This window comes from Macrobrachium rosenbergii, chromosome 55, assembly GCF_040412425.1.
Source record: "Macrobrachium rosenbergii isolate ZJJX-2024 chromosome 55, ASM4041242v1, whole genome shotgun sequence".
Classification (NCBI taxonomy): domain Eukaryota; kingdom Metazoa; phylum Arthropoda; class Malacostraca; order Decapoda; family Palaemonidae; genus Macrobrachium; species Macrobrachium rosenbergii.
In genome coordinates, this window is record NC_089795.1 from 76,743,195 (window position 1) to 76,762,662 (window position 19,468).

Below are 19,468 nucleotides of genomic sequence, written 5' to 3' on the forward strand. Positions count from 1 at the left end.
TAAAAATGTCCTATGCACCCATATATTTACGAGAAAACTTATCCCCCTCCCCCCCCAAAAAAAAAATATGGATAAGAGTTCTATGGTACTATGGACCTGCTCTGAAAGCAAAAACTTATGGATTTAGTCTGACTCACAGAGAAAATGTATACCAAGTAATATGTCAGCTATGACGTTTGTAATGAAACACATTTTTGCAGGCAGGAAATTAATATAAAAAGCCTGAATTCAACTCCATCTTTCTTAGTTTTGCATAATTAATCAAAAACTGATTGTCTATTCTTACGAAGTTAGATTACAGATTACATCAATTCCCGTAGGCCTTTGCAAGTTCTACTCAAAATTAGTAAGAAAAAGATAAAAAGACGGTAAATAACTTATGAATTATGAATAGTAACAGATTAAACCACCTCAAAATCCCAAGCATGGGTACAACATGGATATAACAGTTGCTGTTTCAAAATAATGCAATAAGATGTACATTACCGTAAAAAAAATACATCACAATCTATGGATGAAGCCCCCGTACTTTTATTCTTCTGGCCGCAAACTGTTAAAACTTAACTATGTATAAGGAGACCATTGGCAAAATAATTTTCTATTTCATTTTCACATCCTACTTTCTCAACGGCCGCTTTTAGGTTGTCACCCACAGATAAATCAATTACAAACTATATATCGCCATTATTTTAAGAGGTTCCTTGAAGAGAGTGGTGTGAGTTTTCCTCAATCTAAACACCAACAGTCATTATCATCATTTCTCTTCACTGCGGCTGCGCCTGTCTTAGGTTCTTCTCCATTACTACACTCAAGCCTCTACTTAACGCTGGACAAATAAACAGCAGCAAAACAAGATAGGCAAATAGACTGCAACAGTATCTTGCATATAGCGTATCACTTGTCAAAACACTTGGAGACTGCGTCCCAGATTGCCTTTGCAGCTGACCGGGTAAAACAAACACATTTAAATGCCTAGACTCTTGCCAGTAACTATAGTAATTATATTAATTTTATTTTATTTTTCAATACAACACAACTGCGCTGTCCTACGGTGTTACATTCTATACCCTCCTATCATACCAATATTTTTTTGGTGTCTTTTTTATCATACCAATATTTTTTGGTGTCTTTGTCAACAGTTGCAGCCTTTCTCCTAAACCTCCAGTTTGCCCGAATTTACTAACCTCTCTTCATTGACATTTTCCGTAATTACCGCTCGTGTTATTTCTCGTCATTCACTGAGCGGACATCTAACAGAAAATAATGACGTAATGCGTACACGCTGCTATGCTAAACGCCAGGTTCGACCTTTCTGAACACGCTTCTTGCTTTGATCTCCGGTTCGGAAAATACCTGCTTCAGACTTCCGCGAGTTCTCTAATCCTCCGCTTTTGACAGTCAGGTGCGTCAACGACAAAAGGGAGAATCCATCAACACTGCCTTTGTCGAAGACCGGCCCTAAATTTGGCTACTCTTTGCACACCGCGATGAGTTAATACAAAAGACAGTCGGCGAGTGTTGCAACAATCTGCGACTACTGGCGCTGCAGTGCTTTTTGACTTCGTTCCTGGTTAGGCAATTACGCACGTACAATTTCATGGATGATTTAGCACCATTATAAAGATAAGTGAGCGGAATATCTGCATATAACAATTGCCGTATGATCAAGAATAAACAAAGAATGCCTTTTGGGAACAGCAAATAGGAAACACAGCATGTTATTTAAATAAATAATTCTTAAAGTAACGGTTTAACTTTTTGGACCGGTCGGCTCAAACATTACTCTGGGAATAATTGGAGCTATTGCGCAACAATTACCATGAATTACCCATATTGCAAAAACGCTCTTTGCTACTAATAAGCCACTTCAGAAACTTCACTTCATTCACGAACGAATGGCTTTTATGTTGCTTGCATTTTAGTTTATTAATGACCCTTTGATAAAGACAAATAAGAGCATATATATTTGATCTGCGTAGACAGCCTTTTATCAGTTCGTTTCCTATTATACTGCATCATTGAATATATATATACAGTATATATATATGTATGTATACATATAATATATATACATATACACACACACACACATATATATATATTATATATATATATATATATATATATATATATATATATATATATATATATATATATATATATATATATATATATATATATATATATACTCGTATATAAATAATACATTGCAACACTAAAAATACTCAGAGCGCTGTAGCTTAAAGCTACTGCTAGGATGTGTAATAACCCGGGCATTTACAAAAAACAATTGTCACAATAGATATAATCACAAACAATATGAAAAGGTTGAATTTTCTGGCAAAAATTAGCATCAATAAAAACCTTGAAAATGAATCACAATTATGCTCAGAACCATTGTTTATTTCCATAGTTTCTTTTCATATTTTGAACAATATTCCTGGATATGTCTCTAGGTCACCAGGAAAACTGTCTTAAATTATTTTACTGTCATTTAAATATTTCTGTCAAGATAAATTATATTTACACCGACAGTTTCTCTAACTTTGATCCTGCCTAATTCCAGACAAAGGTCAACAGAAGTAACAGCAATACCAACACCGGTTGATAAGTCATAATTTAAAGATGAAAAAAAAGTTATATCCAGTTAATAATATTCAACAAAGAACAATAAACATCAAACTTCGTGGGGAAAATTGTTAACTATTTCAAGAAAACGTAAAGACAAAATTATGGAATGAACATTTTGGATTTGTCTGTAGCTTCTGTGCAATCTTCCAAACTCCTTTGTTTCGTCTTTTCATCAAAGACAAACAACCCTTTCAAATTCGCAAAAGCAACAGAACTGCAACGAATAATTCTACCCTTAAACATTTCTCAAAACTAGTACAAATACTGCGTCAAATACTCACGACCTACACACGCAAACTCCTGTGGACTGAGACGAAAAGTATCAAGATAACGAGTAAACGTGTAAGTTCACTTACAAATAAAATCCAAAGTCAAAACTTATCGAGCAAGTCCAGGGACATCCCAGACTTCATCAGGTCACAGCTGTCGCCATAACCAGAGTTTCTGCTGCAACTGTGGCAATCAAGGCTAGACTTACTTTGCCAGGTCTGAAGGCCACGGGTTTAAATAAGGAAGTATTGGATGGGTACGAAATTTCTGAATGTTGTAATAGAAGGGGAACAGATAAAACATTTTATCCATAAATTTCAGTTATTTGTGTTGATCTTACTATGTAATTTAAAATATGTTAGTGAATTTGTATCCTCATTCAGTGTCCCTGTTACAACAATTAGTTCTTAGCTGAATCAAGAAAAATCATATACAATGGGCTTATTCTAAACAAGGGAATAACTTCAATCGGGTATGGTAATTATACTCAGCGAAATAGTATTATAATAGGAAAGCCATACAAACTTTATATCTATCTAAACTGTCCTGTGGCAAGTATTATACGGAATGACCTTATTACTCACAGGGGAATCGAATCGAACTCTAAGAGCTTTAACTTTAGAGGCGAACGTCCTGGACACTGGTGTGTGTGTGTGTGTATATATATACACATGTATATAGGTGTATGTGTGTGTGTGTGCCGCTCGTATCATCATGATAGAAAGACAAGAAGATAGATAAACAGATAGAGAGACAGATATACAGTAGATGTGAGCGCGTGTATTACTCAATTCTCAAGTGCCCATTGTTATTGGATTCTGTAAGTATGAGACGGTGTCTTTGAAAAAGGCGAAACAAAGAACCATTTCTGCAGTATAGATAGATATTCTCTCGCTCTCGCTCTCTCTCTCTCTCTCTCTCTCTCTCTCTCTCTCTCTCTCTCTCTCTCTCTCTCTCTCTCGATGACAAAAGGTAATGGAATTAAGTGATAGACATCGCCTCAAGCCCGGTGCGTGGAACAGGTACCAATCTTCATTTTATTTAGTATTATCAGATACTGTTTTTTATTGAATGATTGGAGGTCAGTGACAGTTGGGGATTCCAACAAACTTCAGCCTGATAAAATTTGCTTGATTACTGTTTACGACTGATTACGTTATCTCACGTTCAGCCTCAACGATTATTCATGATTTCCCTGAGGCATTTGAGGATTTAAGCATTGTCATAAGGAGAAAGTGTTTTGATGCTAATTCTAACTGTTAATTGACTTCGTATTTCAGCTTTAGTTTTCTTGTTAGATAATTCTTGCAATACTGCGCGAAAACTGGAGTTATATGTGAAGAAATTGGACACTAATTGAAATGATTTACAGTGACCGATTTAGTATTTTCTGAGCATTTGGAAACAAATACCTCTTCATTTCTTTCCTTTCACATGCTAATGAAGGAAGGATGAGAAACGCCTCAGATTTTAATCTTGGACGGTGCTGACGTGCAATTTTATCTTGTACCTCATACGAAAGTCTCGACTATCATAAGCTGAATATTAAATAGTCCCCGTTCACTGCTTATTATCACAGGCTACTAGAATGTGAGTTGCTGTGCTTCACCATTTAAAAGGTACCGGCGGATGTTTGCCACATGAGTGGCCATAGTAATTGCAGATAGAGAACACGGACGCTGGAGTTGAATGCAATGACTGCCTTATCAAGTCTCTCTCTCTCTCTCTCTCTCTCTCTCTCTCTCTCTCTCTCTCTCTTCCAGGGGAGGGGGAGCGGTGGAGGTGGCATGGTTAATGCACAAGATAGGACAAGGACACACTGTGTAGCTTACCAAACTATCTTGCCTACGCCAACCCACTCTTGTCTAATTAACATATCTTACATTACTTAGCCTAGACCTTCCTAATTGTAGTTTTGAATACCGTTTGCGTTTCCGGAAAATGTATTCAACTTGAAAATTTTAATGAGAATATGCTACTTTAACATGTTATACGAGAGTAACCGTTAAGTACGCGTCGAATGTTTCTGCTGACTACCTATAAGCTTAATATGCATAAACAAAAATATATAAGAGAAAATAAAATTTATTAAAATAACGCATAAAATAAGCAGTAATACAATGGGCAAGTTGAACTGTTTGTCCTTCTAAAACAATGAAATATGCAAACCATTTAGCACATGTGATGTGAGGAGAAAACAAATCCTCTTTATAGTTAAATCTTCATTCAACTATTGACTGTTCGTTCATTTCTCTGTCTCTTACAGGGATACGTGAAAAAAACTAATATTCCAAACCTCTGACTGCGCATTACGGAAGTTTGTTTATTTGTACATTAATGCGCACCAGAACATTAAAATGCCAACAACGTCAAGGTTGAACGGAATACTGAGATAAGTAATCATAACAAGGGTTCTCCAGTTAACAACCCTACTGACTGAAATAAGTTACGTGATAAACGTCAACTTTGCTATACAGAAGCTACAACCAACACAACAAGGTACAGTGTAATTCTGAGGGGCTGTTGTTACACAGTACTAAAAATTACCAGAAGGACAAGGTTCCATAGAAACTTTTTTTTTTGGGGGGGAGGGGAGGCCTGAAGGTGCCTGAATATATAGCTTTTCAGTAGTTGGGCGCGTGATACGCAATTAAGTCTTGTTCACTCAACAGAGGTTACGCGAATAGAACAGAAGCACAGTAAATTGTGCTCAGCTTATAGGAAACGAAGGTCACTCTTTGAGTCTGTTTTTTGTATAAGTTTTAACTGAATAATGAACCGTGAAAGGTCATTCCTATGCCATTCCCATTAATTACATTCTACCTTCGTTCATTACCTGACCTCGTGGAGAACAAAAAATAATGGCTCCTGGTTGTCGGATAAAAAGTGTCTGTGCATGACACAGTAGCCATCACCAAATTATTTCGGAAAAGTAATTAAATTACTGCGTTCATTTGCTGTCAACGCTTTCAGTTTTCGGGAACATCGTCATGTGGGTTCGAAGGAAATGATAGTTAGTGAACTGCTGATAACTATTTTTGCTCTTGTTTAGTGCAATGAGCTAAGGTAATCGAACTTTCATAAGGAGGACGATAGGTTGCTTAGAGCGTACAATTCTGAAGTATCTGGGGGAAAGAGAAATAAGGAAGGGGTATGAGGTATTTTAAAATCAATTTTACTCTCGTATGAACTTTCGCTTCTAAATCTCAGGTGCGAAAATACCTTCATGCCACCAACTCCCAATCTTGTTTAAATTCTGATTAACGAGCGTACATTTGGTTCCGGGTATCTCTACTACTTTTTACATTCCATTCCATTTTGTCATTTCTAAGTATTTTCACTCCTCAGCCCTCTTCCCCTGATTACTACGAATAACTTCACGTTGACATTATTTAACCTCTACTCTTCTACTCTCTCCTCCGCAATTTACCCACCTTCAAGTTCAGCCGATCGTAAAGTGTGTCGCGTACTTTCTTTGCTAACACGAACCGCCACCATTTATATTTCACTAAAATGGGGCGAAGCTGATCACCCGACTGGGTTGTATCTAAAATCCCATACATTCCAGCTTTGCTAAGATTCTGCAGGGGGACCACTCTAGTGTAACTACCTTTCCCCTGTGGTTTGGAGTTCAGTAAACCTCTCTGCGGCTTCAGCGACCAGTAAAACACACCAGACCACACAACAAGTTCTACTGACATACTACAGGCTATGATTGAGTACTGTCGCAAAACTAACCGTCTTCAACTTACAACACCACTTCAAGTCCGAGAGGTTCCTCGCCTTGGAACAAAAAGGACACAACGTTGGAGAAACAAGACAGACCCAGCGTTAATAACCTCCTCAGTGTTCTGCAGTTAAACTTTTATTTTCATTTATTTTTCTTTTGGCAAAAGTATCTGAGGTATTACCCTTTGAGATTCTGATGACATCATTTGCCTTCACGAAAATGTCGTCGCTGCGACTCCGATGATGTCAATAGACGTCGTATGTATGAAAAAACTAACCAAAATAATTTCGATGTTGGGTAGAATTGGGGTGACTTTAGAGCGTACTAGAGACGTTTACTTTCATATCCCACGAAAGTAAGGAGTGTTCAAAGGGAATTATCATGAAACCAATTCAAAATAGAAAATCACTGACAGGTTTGCCTGATTTTCCTTATTTTTCCTTTCATATTTTATATGAAATTTCAGTCATAAATAGCAATAATATGTACATCAGTGGAATGAAAATTGATCGCACTGTTTCACTGCTTAAATCCTCGTACTGTTTCACTGCTTAAATCGAAGTTATAATAATCCATTACGTTTCTCAAAGGTTTATTTACGAAAAGCAATTTGAGTTCTCGGCCAAATTCAATGCGTTATACTGACATTATAACTCAGTTGTTTTTCATTTATAAAGATACTCCAATACAGTACAATTATTCGGCTTTGAAATAACACCAAAACCAGCATTATATCATGACAAATAAATCCAGAAAAAGCAATAAAAGAACATTATCTACACTAATAAGAGATAAGTCAGAAACGAGTGTGCTTGATCACAAACGAGGTTTTATTCCCTTATTAGTTTATGGACATCATTCAAAATTGATTTTTCTTTCAAATTGGATACAGTGCAGTATTGATCACAGATATGATTGCAAAACTGCAATATAGTGCAATTTGCTTGCTATACATTAATATTACAATCAAGGCAAATTTTGCTGGAACACGAACCCTGATAGTTCAGACTGGTCACTTGGTAGTTAGGCAATAGAAGCATTTACTACTTCTCAGCAGTGGTATATTTACCTCACCTTATAATTTCACCAATTACAGAATATAATTTAAGATTTTCCGCAGCCTATCCATAATCGTATCTATATATAAATTTCCGTCTTACAGCACCAAGACAGTTAATTTTTGGCATTCCACCTGACTGCGGAAGAGGCTTACAACATGGGCCAAGGCGAGGGTCAGTTGCAAGTAAACGTGAGGTTGATCATTTTGTCATCTCATGAATGTCCTGAACATATCACTCCCACTGGAAAGCTCTTTGGATCTTCCATAAAGTTTCCAGCCAAGGAAATATTTTACACTTTTACAAAATTGGGTTGATCTTCTTATGAATGAATCAAATAGAATAGAACAGAATATAGAATTTAGGACAAAGGCCAAGCGCTGGGACCTATGAGGTCATTCAGCACTGAAACGGAAACTGACAGTAAAGGGGTTTGAAGGGTGTAACATGAGGAAAACCTCGCAGCTGCACTATTAAAAAATTGTTAGGGGAGGGTGGAATGTCAGATGGAAGAAAGAAAATATGAACGAAGGTACAGTAAGAGGAATGAAAGGGGTTGTTGCAACTATGGGCCGAAGGAACTCTGCAAAGAACCTTAACTTATGCCTACAGTGCACCGCATGAGGTGCACTGACGGCACTAACCCCCTACGGGGCGAATGAATCAAAATCATCTGGTAAAATTTTGTTTCATACGATACAAACCAGTGTCCGGAATCAGATCCTTCCTCCTTCCCTCCGACAAAAGCGATGGGTATGTCAGCTTGAAAACAAACCCTGAACTAGCTAAGAGGTGATGACGATGGACGTCATCATCCCTTTAAATACCGTTGAGTAAATCCTTAGTTAATTCGTCATTTAAATAATTAAGTAGCAGCATTCATTAAGGCAATGGATCTATGAAAAATAAATAAAGTAGACTGTTATCGGTGATGTCCCTTCACATAATCTTTAATAAAGACAAAACAGGCTTCGAATGGACGTCCGCACCTCGGTTTTCTTTGTCCTTTTCCAGACGAGCGACTTCCAGCAGGTGACAGAAAAAAAGGAAATAGAAAAAAACCTTTAATCATTTTGCCCCTGCACTTATTACCGCCGCAAATTACCGTGCATCGGTGACCCTGGAGGGTTGCGATTCCACCTAAAATAAAAAAACAAAACAAAAAATCAGCAGCCCCAACAATGACTGGTATCTGGTGTTTTTCTTGTATTGTGTGAGCAGTTGTTCTTATCACTAATGGTTATCTGTACGTGTGTGTGCGTGTGTGCGTGTTTCTTTGCGTGTGTGTTGTGCTTGTCTGTGAGAAAATTGGCCAGGTTACAAAGATTTGGAATTTATCTTTTGTCTTTGTTTCAGCAAAAGCAGATCATTTCTAAAAATACACAACTTTCCATAATGAAATCAAAACTCCAAACTACTCTCTCAAGCTATCACTAGTTATCTTTGCTAAGAAATTCAGGAGAGAGAGAGAGAGAGAGAGAGAGAGAGAGAGAGAGAGAGAGAGAGAGAGAGAGAGAGAGAGAGAGAGAGAAGAAGAAGAGCATCATTTACTTTCATCAGAAAGATCTTGCTGGTCTTCGTTTGTCTCCTGTAAGCTACATCGGAAAACTATTGCAGTGACATTTATAATAATACGAAAAATAAGTTTTTTTTTATGAACTTGAAAATATGTATATACCCGGAAACTTTCCCATTCTCGTGTAGCAAGAAAAATAATGGTTTTAATAATAAATGAAACCACTGTGTAATGAAAAGTTTTGTTCTTGGCAACTTGGCCTCTTGCATAAGGTCAAGGGTAAAAATCACTTGCTTAAGTTCCTTGGTGTACAGACAGGGAAATCACGATGATAATTCCTTCTATGTATGTATGTATGTGTATGTATGTATATATATTATAATATATAATATATAATACACATTATACATTATGTAATATATATATATATATATATATATATATATATATATATATATATATATATATATATATATGTATATATATATATAACCATTTAACAAAACCTAAAATCAAAACAAAAAGACGAATATAACCAATTTAGCAAATACTGAGTTCGATTGTCTTACGAATAAACAAATATTATTGCGAGACAGTGACAAATGAGCTATCTATTAGCTAGTATCTTCAACCTCACTCCACCCGATCTATCTAGGCACCTCATAAATAATTCTTTACAAATTCCCTCCACAGCATCAGGACCCTCCACTTTCAAACAATACATCACAAGGCCCTTGAGTTGACTTATGCGTATGCAAGGTGTTATCCCATTAGCAAGGCGCATCGCCCATATCTCCTCTTCATTCCCACCATAATTGCTGTCCGCGCTAAGCTACGCCATCGCATTATCTTCAGCAAACACGACCCATCGACCGACCTCAGGATTTACCAGATTCAGAAATAATTGCTAGTTGATCAAATAAGATAAAAGATAATAACAAAACGCAGTCCTCACAGCTTTCTCCATCTGCAGAGGGCACGGTAAAAGTAACCGCATTCGAATATGAAGAAGTTTTCATCGGAAAAAACTCTCTTCATTAAAAAAACCCCACTGGGGACGTCATTACGTTCCTTGATATGAAGATGCTATCCGAATGACTGAAATTACACCGCCTGCGCGTTCTCTTTCTCTTTCTCACCTTTCAACCAAGTCATTCCCCGAGGTCATTAAAATAGTTAATGAAGGCATTAACACCGAACGTGACACGAGACGCTTTCCAAATTAATTTTCATGTAAGGCAGTTGCAGATATATCAGCAAACTATTTCCATGTTTAACACACAAACACACACATTCATGCCGACATATACACAATATATATATATATATATATATATATATATATATATATATATATATATATATATATATATATATATAATTTATATATAACACACTATACAATAATATATATAATTATATAAAATCTTGAGAATATCCATCGGGATGTCTCAACTTCTAAGCACAGAAAATTGCGCACAAACACAAACATACACACACACACATACACACATACGCATACATATATATATGTATATATGTAAGTATATTTTTGTACCTACGTATGTGCGTGCATGCAATTATATGCTCTACAGAAGTGAAGACATTCCGATGGACATCGTGAGGTCTCGAATGTTTCTCGTGTCAGCGTAATTACGTACAGACGCTAAAAAAAGCTATGGAGAAATCCTCGACTCTTCCCCAAATATTGAACCTGTGGTAATTACGGCCTCCTTGCGCACTTACACGCAACCGATATCCGTACCCGGGAGATCTTTCAGTTCAGACCCATAGCGTCTGATATCAATCGTTTCGTTGAAACCCTTAGGTTTTATTTATTTACAGACCAACGTATTTCTCTCATTATGTGTCGTGATGCTGCTGTCCTTCTTTCAGGTAAAATTACAGGTAAGTTTTAAAAAAGGGAACAAAACAGATGAGACGAGATAAGAACGACGGAGTGTCAACAAATTAAAGCAAAATAACAGCCTCGACCGAATTAACAGACAAGTACAAATCCAGATGACGGGACAAACCAGACAGACCTTCCTCTAGAGTAAATAACAGACACCCACAAATTAGTACCCTTGGCCCCAGGAGAAAATCCGACGGCTGTCAGCTCCATTCGAAGTCCTAAATGCACAGTCCAGGGAGGAGGGGAGGAGGAATCGAAGGCCTTGGCCTCCTCCGGGATTATCATTTCACACTCAAGCGATACCTCAGATCCTAATCATTCGCTCTAATCCATTCCCCGGGAACGCAGGTTCTAATCCCTTGCTCTGATCCTATAGTGGCGATTGTTGCTCTATCGGAACCATCGCGTTTTTTGGGACTGAACCTGGTCACTCGTTTCAAATGACGAATCTTATTTTTTCCTCCATGTGTATGTTTTGCCAAAGCTATATATAACTACTCTCCGATTTCATGCACAGTTACTTTCCAACTTAGCAGGATATTGTAAATTGAACCATTTCAACAGCCGGGCTACTTAAGCGAAACAACAGTGTTATTTGAAACCATGCATTTTTGCATGTGTAATCATTTACGATAATTGCTTCATTGTAACTGACATATAACAATATGCACTAATGAGAAAAAATCCAGTGACTGTTCACAAATTCCTAATTACTTTGATTGCTCTAACCTTTTGGGGACTTCAGTCAACGGAGGATTGCTTTAAAACTTTACGATGTTTAAAAAATGCAGTCTTATGTTGAATGGCTGTTATATTAAATATGTTAATATTTCCAGGCGATTGCTCATTAATTATTATAATTAATCTATGGTCATACTCTCTCCAACGAAGACTATATACACTCGTTAGCAAGAATTTTAAAACTCCACATCAAAGCGAATGCGAAAACTCGCAGAACCCTCCTACATAATAAGCCGTTTAGACTTGCACTCTCCCAGCCCTGGGCCAGCCACTCACCCATAAACTGTACAAGCATGCAGAATGGTACCTTGGTACCTCGCTCGGAGTTTCTGGACAGTACGTAACGTACCTAGAGCGGGTACTTGTCGTCTCAACCCCCTCTTATATCAGTCATATTAGAAGGCATAGCAACAACTGGCTTCAAAAGTTTTAGTACAAATCACTGCGACTCCAAAATGTAGCAGGAAAGTTGTTAGCAATGCTGTCTGTGAAGCCGAGTGGCTAAACACGCAAAAACTGGGCAAACGGCACGTTTACCAAATACCAAAGTGATGTTAATTAAGTAACAATTCTGAGTAACAACACTGTGAAGTTGCCATATGTCTTCTTTGTTTGCTGGGCTGTGTATCAAAATTCATGAAGTCTGCTGTAAACAGCAGTACAATAAACGTCATTAGCCACCAAGATAAAGTTTCTTTAAAAAATCTATTTAAAGATTAATAAAACACTGTTGATTAGATTCCTTATTTTTCTTCGTTACAGCTGTCCAAAATAATATAGGTTTCACTTCTACCAATAGTTAATTGAATAAAAGCTCTAAAACCGGTTCCATTCATTCATCCTCTCTTTTTCTCGAAACTGAATGATAGAACATACGATTTTTTGGGACTTAATTATTAATCAAGTGCTTTTTATTTACTGGGATACTCTTCAGAAAACATTTAATTTCATGTATCCTAAACTGATAATCTCGCGCTCTCTGTTTGATATTATTGCTGGCATTCAGGCCTGCTCCACTTGAATAATATAGTGGTATTAATAATAATATATCTTAAATCTTTCTTCTTTAAAAATATATATATATATATATATATATATATATATATATATATATATATATATATATATATATATATATATATATATATATATATATATATATATATATATATATATATAACCGTTTAAATAAGAAAGCTTTTAAAATATATTATTATTAATACCACCATATTATTCATGTGGAGCAGGCCTGAATGCCAGCAATAATATCAAACAGAGAGCTCGAGATTATCAGTTTAGGATACGTGAAATTAAATGTTTTCTGAAGAATATCCCAGCAAATAAAAAGCACTTGATTAATAAATGTCCGAAAAAATCGTATTTATATATATATATATATGTATATATCTATATATGTATGTATACATATACCGTTCGTTCAAATTGCAACATAAACTGCCTAAACGTGAAAGCATTTTTCACTTCGGCGTCAGGAACCTCCGATACGTAACAATGGATCACCCGGTAAAAATTCCTGGCCATCATTATATTTCCTCTCCAAGAAATAATATCCTAAGCAAACCATAACAATGGCTGTAAATTTTTACGAGGATCTTTTTGTGTAGCGACGTAGGCTCTCTATTTACAGATTAAATCTTGAATCACAGAGAGAGAGAGAGAGAGAGAGAGAGAGAGAGAGAGAGAGAGAGAGAGAGAGAGAGAGAGAGAGACCCTAATTTTAGATTAAAATCTTGGAAAAGAGTGAATGGGAGTAGAAAGACAATTAAACGTTCAATGTTGAGAGAGAGAGAGAGAGAGAGAGAGAGAGAGAGAGAGAGAGAGAGAGAGAGAGAGAGAGAGAGAGAGAGAGAGTAATTTTAGATTCAAGTCTTGGAAGAGAGTGATTGTGAGGAGAAAGAGAATTAAACGTTCATGTTAAAAGTTTAAGAGAGAGAGAGAGAGAGAGAGAGAGAGAGAGAGAGAGAGAGAGAGAGAGAGACGCCCCTCTTTTAAAAATACAAATTTTGACGACCTGATTAAAGAACACAAGAAATTCCACGCTGTCCTCTGGGATATGATGTATTTAAAGACACTTCTAAGCACACGCCAAATATATGAGAAGAGTCATAAACACGTCCCCGCTTAAGAATTTCTTAAGAATAAAGCCTGAACTATAAAAATTTAATATTCTCTTCCTAGTATACGACCATAATTGGTCAAGATGAATTCAGAGGTCTTAAGGCGGAGCCTAAAGAGTCAAGATGAATGAAAACATTAGTCATTCATCACCGACAACGGTACATTTTTTTTTTTATCTGGATCAAGAGATATGTCTGAAATCTGGATATCCCTTATAACATATGCCTTCATTACTGCCTGGAAGCAAAGTAATTACTTGATGGCACATCATGAATTTTCTGGAGCATTACGCCAAGATGATGCAGTTTTTCGGATGGTCTTGACAGGATAATTAAGCTGACTAATTAACAGCAAAGAGCATTTTCTCCTGGTGACCTTTACATAAAAGACTGTAATTAAGCACAGAGGAAATCAAATGATAAGCGTTTTCTTATGTGACAGGGGGTAACTGTGGCCGCTCAACATCCCCTTGTTTCAAGCAGATTCTGCTAAAATGATTATGACATTCGTTGCCTTTTTTGGTGACTGATGGGTCACCGCAGCTGTCACTTTCAGCTGCCTTCGTTGGATGGTGGCCATATAAGCAATGTTTTCGGGAACTGGAATGTGTCTTTGAGTTCTATAACGTGGCATTTAATAGTACTGGGTTCGAATTTACTTGTGTGAGGGCATGCTCAATTATATATTATTTTCCTTACTTCTATATCAGTTTGATAGTATTAACTGCTGATATTGAATATAGACTTGAGTTGAAATAAAGTATATTATTATTATATTATTATTATTATTATTATTATTATTATTATTATTATTATTATTATTATTATTATTATCAATTGCATAATTCAGTAGCATTTTTTCACAATTAAATGCATATGTATACATATATTTATTTATGTATATATAAACATGTATATATATATTTGTTTTTCTTGGGAACAAGTCATATACATTGTATATGTATGTGTGTATATATATATTAATATATATATATACATATATATACACATACATATATGTGTGTCTGTGTTTGTATAATTTTTTTCTGTGGAACAAGTCATTCACTGAAGAGTACCGTGCATCCTTTGACCGTTTCTTCACTTTGATATCTAATGCACAACATCCTCGATATATGTTGTCAAAAGGGAATATTAATAAAGACGCACTTCACAACATTCCACTTTCAAGGGCAAATAAAAGAACACGAGTACTTTTTACCATAGGTAATACACCTTTCAAATCTATGTGAGTGTTCCGGCACCGGAATTTTAAGAGTGCATGCAGCAGGCGCGTTCCCTTTTGGAGTTCTGTGAGGGCGCAGATGAAAGCGCCATGGATTTTGTTGCTCTTTTTTTTAATGGCGAGGAAGAGGGAAACGCTAGATGGCCAGATGGCTTGTCGTATACGAAGCTCGAATGAAAATGGTGACAGAAAGGGAAAGGAATACGGAAATGAACGAAGGCATACATTCGAAGGAACAGTTTCAACTGGAATGTTATGCGAAACTGGAGAGAGATTCTTTGAGATGGATTCCAAATTTGAGGAATAAATAGGAGAAAATATCTACAGAATAATGATTCTGAAACTGGGTACAAGCAAGGAGAGTCACTTGACGGGTACACATCCTTCTGTAGTGAAAGAGAGTCTTTGTCTATAGCCTAGGAATAAAAGAATGGCGAAAATATCACAAAAGAAAAAAAATATGGGAATGTAAGAGATTATGATGCCCAAAAGCAGGTAGGGTAGTTAACAAGAGGATCTGCTTACGATTAAACCTTGCAATGAAGGGAAACAGGAGAAAAAAAAAAAACAGTGTCCGAGTTCAGTGCCACAGAAGGAGAAATTATACAAAGATCGTAAAAATGCGTAATTCTCTTCTTATGAAATGTGAACACAACAGGGACGACATAATGCATAGCTTCATTATTGTGAAACAAAACAGGAGAACTAGGATGTAGAGGAAAAAACGAAAATTTTAGGTACCTATCTCATTTATAGATCCTTGAATCGTCTACAAAAACATAAATGGAAGAAGCAATTACAGAAAACAGTGTTCGATATGACAGAAACAAATCAAACAAGACGTGAAGTCATTTAAATATTTTAGCTTTGGTTTGATTTTCATGCTTGTATAATACTGAGTTGTCATGTCATGTAACCCACTTTGATCTAATTCTCGTTCTGTTAAAAGTTTAAACAAGTAATGAGGACAAGTTTATTTATTCTACTTATCCATAAGGGTTTGAAGTTCCTAGGGAAATTAGAAAAAAAAGGTTCCATATAAAGGGCTTGAAAATGGAATATAGGACATGAAAATTCTATTAGGCATACTTAGTGGAATTTTGACTTGGATGATTAGTTTAGCATAACAAAGAAGGAATAATTTGGCTTGACAAAAACTTTTTAAATAATAATAACCAAAGTGACAGAAAAATAAAAACAAATAAAGATAATTATAAATGAGTAAATAAAAATAATTAAAAAGTAACATACGAAAAAATGAGTAAAATTCATTAGAGCAGAGGTAAACAATACAATACCATAACTTTTGCAAAGTTACGATAACGCACAATCTCCACAGGAATATTTTACGATGCTCAGGTACGGGTGATCATAACAAAAATGAGAACCAGTTCTTCCATAAAACCAATTTTAATTTTGGCAGCGCTGTTATGTTCACTAGATAAACTATATTCATAATATTTCTTAAAATTTATGTGCAAAAATAGCTGCCTTTCTGCTTTCATCCGCCTTATTTCTTTGGTCAGTGAAATGTAAATTCTTTACATTATTTATCCCTCAGAATTCGATTTCCTTTCATTTCATTACTTCTGTGGACCCTTTCAACTCATCATACTCTCACACGAGAGAGAGAGAGAGAGAGAGAGAGAGAGAGAGAGAGAGAGAGAGAGAGAGAGAGAGAGAGAGAGAGAGAGAGAGAGAGCACTTGAATAATCTACTGAACAGACTACGAGAAATGCCATAGCGAGTTTTGAAGTAAAGCTCTAAACCCAATAAATATGAATCGGGAATTAAACCAGAGAATGGTTGCTGAAATCAGATAATAAAGAGCATATTTTATACTTGGTATTGTAGGCCTTAGGCAGCAGTGGAATTCGTGGTCCAGGTGGCTAAGAGTGAATTATGATCTGAGCTCCACAGATACCAGAATGAAACCTCTTCAAAATAGCCATGAAATATTCGCATCATAATGATTACGATAATAAAGTTCTACACGAGACTGTCTTGGCTAGAAAACAAATGACTGCTATGATACGAACGAATCTGCTAAAATGCAAATGAGAGGAAACTCATTTGCATTTTATTCAAGAATAATGAGATCGTACAAACTTAAACTGTTCCAAAATCCCATTCCAGGATAAGTAGGCAATGAAAGAAGGAATAAAAAAAAAATGAAAATAGAAGAGGAACGTCTGGGAAAGTGATCTCGAGCTCTTATACGTGGTCAGTAAGGCAGAGATAAGATCGGGTTGGTCGTTGTAGCGATTAACATTTATATAAAGGATTTCTCAAAAGGGTGCTCTTTTTACAGGATTATGCTGGAAGGATCTGAAGATTTCAACTACCATAAAAATTATACCGTTTACGTTTAACTTTTGATATTTGTACTTTTCTGATTTTTTACACACACATCTGTGTATATATATATATATATACAGTATATATATATATATATATATATATATATATATATATATATATATATATATATATATATATACATACGAGTATACGAAAGATTGTCAACATTTAATAGTATAAAATAAATTGTATCTACCGCTTTGTGCTGTCTATACCTTTCAAATTCTTTATGCACACACACATTATGTATGTTCTGTAAAATGACCTTCCATGCTTATTCATATACATTTAACTTTAGATGGTATACACTTGACTTTCATTTTTAAATTACGCTTAATGCATACGCACAAAAACACACACACACACACATATATATATATATATATATATATATATATATATATATATATATATATATATATATATATATATATATATATATATATATACAGTATATATGTATATATATATATTATATAAATTTGTATTAGGCATGTGATTACGTGCATAATGTATATGGGTACATTTACATTTTTCATTCACGTACAGTAGACATGAGCAAAATGATCTTACACTTCGCCAACGACAAAATCACTATACCTGCAACGTTTTTGAAACATTAATGGGAAAAGCTTTTCATAATGGCTAGGTAGAAAATGTCAGTTAATTACAACGGCAATCAGAAGACGTTTTCATTTTGTCAACACTATTTTTAATAAAAATGGGAGCTATTTCCAATGTTCAGATTTACTGATATACCGCTGCATCAGGAGGGTTATTTCGTCAATTAGCGCTCTGTACTTTCTAAGAAAATGGTGGTACTAAAATAGACTGCAAATATGGAAGATTAATGTGACTAAATGAGTGAATAAAATGATGAATAATTTCAGAGCTGAAGAACCAAAGGACTCAACAACATTTACTGTCAAAAGCCCCCTATGACAAACGGCTAGATTATCTATAATTAAATAATTAAAATCCACTTTCCTTCTTTATGGCTGGTCATCCCACGACATTACCGCATACACACACTAAAAGGGCAAATTATCACAGTCTTCGACCCTATCTGAATCATTGTTACCACGAACTGCAATACACAAACAACTCATCATTGGCAGTTATTACGACCAGAAACCCCTGAGGCAGCCCTGGGACAAAGAGCTTTATGTCGCAACCGTCTCAAATGAGTATATCCCTGGGTGAGTGCGTTATTTAATAGTTTCGACTTGGTGGCCAAAGGTCAAAATATGTTAACTACATGACTATTCCAAGCGTCGTCTTTCTGGTTAGCAATGAAACAAAGCAAGGGAAATGTACGACATAAAATGAATAAAACCTTGTTGTCAACCTTACTGATCCTTGCTGGAAATAACTGTTCTCAAATACTTATAATAGTTTAATATAATTATAATAAAAACCAAAAAAAAAAAAAATATGGTCGGGATCTTCTGCCTTCATCCTCCATTGGATGAAAGAGAAGCAATTCATCAGATCAAAGTCTCCACTTTCTCCTCTTCTCTCGATCCTCTTTCTATCAGCCCTATGAAGGCTGGCTTCTCCTTCCCTCTTTCTCAAGTACTGTCTTAGCCACTGTTCCGTTCAGCTCAAGGGAAGAGCTCTCGAAATCTCAAGCGACCTTGTGACACCTTCAGGTCGCTTCCGCTGTTTACTCAGAGGGTATCGGGAATCCTCCGACTGCACTGCACAGTAAATGTTGCCCGCCCTTGAACCGTTAAGTTTTTTGGCCCTCTCCTCCTGCTACACTTTTTCATGATTTGTAACCATTCATTCTTCAACAGGAAGCTCTTTCGCTTCTATTTGGTTTAGATCCAGTCTTTTCTTGTTAAGTTTGTATTCAGCTAAAC

General features: G+C 35.9%; 1 protein-coding gene across 3 annotated transcripts in view; it reads right to left on the reverse strand.

Moving 5' to 3' along the window:
- The window catches only part of LOC136835461 (uncharacterized), a 486,122-nt gene that overhangs the window by 176,794 nt on the left and 289,860 nt on the right, over positions 1-19,468 (reverse strand). For 2 of the 3 annotated variants that reach the window (XM_067099018.1, XM_067099019.1), the window contains exon 1: positions 6,336-6,615. The exons of the other annotated variant lie outside the window; for it this stretch is intronic. In XM_067099018.1, coding sequence (XP_066955119.1) covers positions 6,336-6,602 — 267 coding nt within the window. In that variant the 5' untranslated portion in view covers positions 6,603-6,615. Of the gene's footprint in view, positions 1-6,335; positions 6,616-19,468 lie in introns of those variants that run through there. 3 annotated transcript variants of the gene reach the window in all.